At 34.6% G+C, this 4,991-nt stretch overlaps 1 protein-coding gene and 1 non-coding gene across 2 annotated transcripts; both read right to left on the reverse strand.

Annotated features, from left to right (window-relative positions):
- Nucleotides 1-2,840: 2,840 nt before the first annotated feature.
- On the reverse strand, nt 2,841-3,983 carry LOC108821300 (ras-related protein RABA4b). The gene is made up of 2 exons (XM_018594348.1): nt 3,668-3,983; nt 2,841-3,514 (listed from the first exon to the last, which is right to left on the reverse strand). The coding sequence occupies exons 1-2, from the start codon at nt 3,898-3,900 to the stop codon at nt 3,073-3,075; spliced, it is 675 nt and encodes a 224-aa protein (XP_018449850.1). The 5' UTR covers nt 3,901-3,983; the 3' UTR covers nt 2,841-3,072.
- A 418-nt stretch (nt 3,984-4,401) lies between these two features.
- On the reverse strand, nt 4,402-4,475 carry TRNAI-AAU (transfer RNA isoleucine (anticodon AAU)). Its single transcript has one exon. It is a non-coding gene; the product is annotated as a tRNA-Ile (tRNA).
- Between the last annotated feature and the right edge of the window lie 516 nt (nt 4,476-4,991).

A 4,991-nucleotide genomic window follows, 5' to 3' on the forward strand; every position in this document is an offset into this window, starting at 1 on the left:
TTCTAACCACATTAAGAATATCATTAATTAGTTTTACAACCACCAATATATAAGCGAACTATCTAATATTTATTTAAACTTAAAAAATTTATCCGGTTCTTAACACTGTTATTTGAACTCAATCAAAAACCAATATAAGTAAACCTAAACCAATTATCAAAATTCATAAATAACTAACATTTCCTATATTTTTAAATCGAAAATCAAAAAACACAACCGAATCAAAATCAAACCGGAAACCAAAAATTTAAAATTTGAAACCGAATCAAAAATTAATGACAACGCTGTGAACAAACAGACATATTAATAAATTTGTTAACAAAAATAATTCCGCACTTTTAAGTGCGGGTTCTATCCTAGTTGAAATTATATTAATGGCCCAAGGACCAAAAGATACATGGCCGAAGCCCATAAACCTTACAACAAACCAAGCTAAAGCCCATACAAAAATTGAGCAGATTTAAACCAAAAGAAATTGGGCCAAATCCAAAACCACAAAAAACAACAAATCTCCACCGACACTTCGGGGAGCACTAACACGTATCACGATCCTCACCCAATCGAACACACGTGTCACACGATCTTCCCAAACCGACGAGCGCCATCGTCGCATGTCTTCTCCGGATACCACGATCGAGACTCACCCGTCGTCGCAGATCCTCGGAACCAAACCAACTTAAGATCACTGGAGAGCTTTATCGGGATTAACCCGAGATCTCACCCCAAATCAACGCAACCCGCCTCTTTTTCATCACCGCTTCAAAGTGCCGGAGAGTCTCCATCATCGACTCGAAAACTCCACAGATCCGACGCCGAAACCCATAAACTCGCTACCAAGCCGAAACAAACCAGAGCATAAAAAGCCTTCTCCTAAAAACGCAAACTGAAACCGCATGTTCCCCTTTGACGGAAAGAAGCCACACCGGAACATCAAAGCCGACCGTCCACCGAGAGGGCGATGCGACGACGGAAGCCAGATATCAAACCGAAAATCAGAAAATAACGGAACTTTAACAGTAGGCGGGCAAACAGGTACGAAATCCGGACCGACGATGGCTGTGGAAGCCCACACCGTCGGCCGAAAGCAATGAAACCGACAGAACTTTCTCTCTCTTCTCTTTGATGAACTTTGTCAGTGATTTATATATATTTCGTAGATTTCTAAAGATTTATAGATTTTAAAATAACTGATTTTTTTTCACAGACTTTAATATTTATGTTCTTTAGAATAACTAGGGCTAGACAACTAAACTGAATTCACAAGACCCGAATCCATGTGTTTTTAAACTCAGAACGGATTGATGGCCGGATCGGGTTGAACCATGAATCAACAATAATCTGGATTGGGTTAATATCAAAACCCAACTAAAGTTGAACCATTTTAAATCCTATCGAACCGTTAAAAACCCGGAACCAGCGACCCAAAGATGGCTCATATATAAAGCAAAATTTTGATAATAAAACAATTAATTTTTCTTCTTTTAAACTAAAAATATTATTTACTAAAGATTAACAAAGTATAGATTCACCTTTTTGTTTTGACGTCTCTATAATTCATAAATCTCAAAAGTCACAAAATTTAATTTTCACGTCATGTTATAACTTTTGTCTATTTTTCACTTTATTTAAATTTTATATCATGATCACTTAGTTAGAAAACTTTAATAATTGAAACACTTAAGTTTGTGGAATTTGTATTTCAAAATATAACTTTTAACTAATGTGTATATATTTTTTCTTAAAGAGTGATAAAGATTTATAGTGATAAGATTTAAGAATAAAGTTTAATTCGGTTTTTCATACTGATTTTAGATTTGAAATATTAGATTATTTTTTTATTTTTGTTATATTTTAGTTGTCATTTTTTTAAACATTATGGCTGTTTGAACATTTTATTGATATGATCTATTTTTGAAAAAAAAATATGCATATTATTTATAAATATCATTAAATTCAATTTAGTTCAATCAAACACGGTCGAACCATAATAACCCATGACCCAGAATATTTCCGGTTTGTTAGTAGGTCTGGTTTTATAAACACTGTCTGAATCAAATTTGATCCGATAAAAATGTATATGAACCGATCTAAACCCGATATAAGTATTGAATGGATATTGTTTATGGTATTTTGGGTTATTGATATTATCCGAACAGAACTCGAACATAAATGGATATCATATAGGACTCGAAACATTCAAAACCCCCAAAAAATCTTATACCAAATATTATCTCAATTCCTAATATGTATTCAAAATACATTAAAATATATTGAACATCTAAAATATTTATCTATTACATGAAAGTTGATAATCTATTACATGAAGTTTGATGGTTGGCTGTTGAATTTTGAAGTATTTAAATTTTGATTTTGTTTTCAATAAAAATGTTTCTCATTTCATGAAAGCTTGGTTTTTTTTATGTTTTCATTTATTTGGTTTTATTTTCGATAATAAATATGTTTCCATTTAGTTTGATTTTGAATGATGATGATTGATGTTTCTTTCTTATTTTAAAATCGATTTTACTTATGTTTTACTTAAAAAAGTATAAATTCAAGTATTTTAAGTCAGAAAAATAGATTTTACTTATGTTTTGGTTATAAAGTTGGTACAAATAATGTATTTTAAAACCAAAGAACTAATTGGGACCTGTATTTTAAAACCAAAGAACTAATTGGGACCTGAAAATATGACAATATCATGTATTTTTCTTACTATGGATTTTAAAAATGAAAGAGTTTTGCTTTATTAGAAAGAAGTTGCTTCGTGAGGACAAAGCGTTGGATTAGTCTAATCATGTAGCTGTAATATGAATGGAGAGCAGCTTGAAAGTGATCAATGACATAAACTGAAGGATGCTGTTTAACATTTCAAAATCAAAAGCTATTTGTTCTCCAATACACTCTCTATCGGTGTCTAATTGCACCATTGTTTAATGAACCAAGGAAGCAAGCAACACAAGCCAGATTCCAAAAAGAATATACAATATGAAAGTAAGCATTCTCTATCATCACCATAGTTCAAAGGGGGAGACGGGACAAATGAATTTTTGCTTTTGTAAACGACACAGATCAAGCAGAACTACAACACGTGCTGGTCTTAGCGGGAACCTCCTGTCCAGGACCTGGGATGACAATCTTCTTACCAGCCAACGAACCAGGGTTATTTGACTCACCGGCAGACGAGAGACTCTTCTTGTTAACCGTGTTGAAGATCTCTGTCATGAGAGTGTTGAAGGAGTTTTCGACATTGGTTGCGTTCAAAGCAGAGGTCTCGAGGAAGAAAAGACCTTCCTTCTCAGCAAACTCTTTAGCGTCTTCGGTGGGAATCGCTCTCTGATCTTCGAGATCAGACTTGTTACCAATGAGGATGATGACAATGTTCTTATCAGCATGAGCTCGCAATTCTTCAAGCCAACGAGGGATGTGGTCAAAGGTCTCACGTTTGGTAATATCGTAAACAAGCATCGCACCAACTGCTCCTCTGTAGTATGCGCTCGTAACCGCTCTGTATCTGTTCACAAATCAACCAATGCTCTCTGAGTACAATTCTCTATAAAAGGAGTGATGATCTTTTTTAAATCTAATAAAACACAAACAGTTGTCTGTCTAGTCAAACCCTAGTCGGTTACAGATCCAAGCGAGATCTAAAGAAAAGGAGTGTAACCTTTCTTGGCCGGCGGTATCCCAGATCTGAGCCTTGACGCTCTTCTCTTCAATGAGGAGCGTACGAGTCTGAAACTCGACACCGATGGTGGCTTTGGAGTCCAAGCTGAACTCGTCTCTTGCGAATCGAGCTAGCAGCTGTGATTTCCCAACTGCTGAATCTCCGATCAGAACTACCTTGAACACGTAATCCACTTTTCCCGATGCGCCGCCGTATCCGCCTCCTCCGGCCATTTTCTTCTTCGTCCTAGAGGCGGCGAATTCTTTTCAAAGTTTTCTCTCTCTCTCTCTCTCTCTCTCTCTAGCTGTTAAACTAGTTGGTGGTTGATTGATTTCGAGTTTTAATTCTTGTCTACTGTGATCTGCTGTGCGAGAGTCTTCGGTAAGTCAGAGTGAGAAGAGCTACGATTATGACACGTCGGATAAGATGAGGATGTAAGTTGTGAGGAGCAGTGGAACAGAGTGAAGAGATATACAGGAGATGAGATTTTGGATTAAGTGAGCGGGACACGATAATTATGATTCGTGGTGGGTCCCCAATGCGTCGGCGCCGGATTCTTTTCCGTTCTCGCATCTATTTCAAAGAAAAATAAATATATATAAAAATCTTAGTGGAAAAAAGGAATTTATGGCCCATTATAGGTTACGAAGCAGCTGAAGCTAAATGGGCCTTTGTGAAGTTGATCGTATTTTTCAAATACAGACCATTCACAGCTAAAAGAAATAAAAATGAAATGGCCCATGCAGGTTTCGAACCTGCGACCTTCGCGTTATTAGCACGACGCTCTAACCAACTGAGCTAATGGGCCTTCGTCGATTACAAGGTTACTCTATTTTTATCGACAGGTATTTTGGTATGTAATTAGCAAAAAAGAATAGAACGAGTTCCAAAGTTTGTAGATACTGTGGGTTTTATTGGTAGAGCGTGAGCATTAGCATTATGCTCTTTATTATCCAATCAATATTGATCACAAAAACATTTAGAAAAGCATTTACATGATGCTAATGCTCTCCAAATGCTCTTTGTTCAATGCTCTCATATGAAGCTTTTGGAAGAGCATTTGCATTTAAAATATAGATAAATTCAAAATTAATTTTATATTATTAATTTATATGTGTTTAATAATATAAAAATTATGTTTATAATCAAAAATAAATTTATATTTTCGAAAAAACTAAAAGTTGTGATTAATTTTTTTTTTTCTTGGAAAATAACAATATTTCACATTTAAAATATAATAAAATTTATATAATTACACATATCATTCATTATTTTTGATAAAAAAACATAAAATAATATATATTTTTATATTATAAAATAAACA

This window comes from Raphanus sativus, chromosome 2, assembly GCF_000801105.2.
Source record: "Raphanus sativus cultivar WK10039 chromosome 2, ASM80110v3, whole genome shotgun sequence".
Taxonomy (NCBI): domain Eukaryota; kingdom Viridiplantae; phylum Streptophyta; class Magnoliopsida; order Brassicales; family Brassicaceae; genus Raphanus; species Raphanus sativus.

What these genes read in the sequence shown, in the direction of transcription:
- LOC108821300 (XM_018594348.1), bottom strand. Translation starts at nt 3,900, where the DNA reads ATGGCCGGAGGAGGCGGATACGGCGGCGCATCGGGAAAAGTGGATTAC. An exon ending in GATACCGCCGGCCAAGAAAG is followed by an intron (nt 3,515 to 3,667) that starts GTTACACTCCTT and finishes ATTTGTGAACAG; the next exon opens with ATACAGAGCGGTTACGAGCG.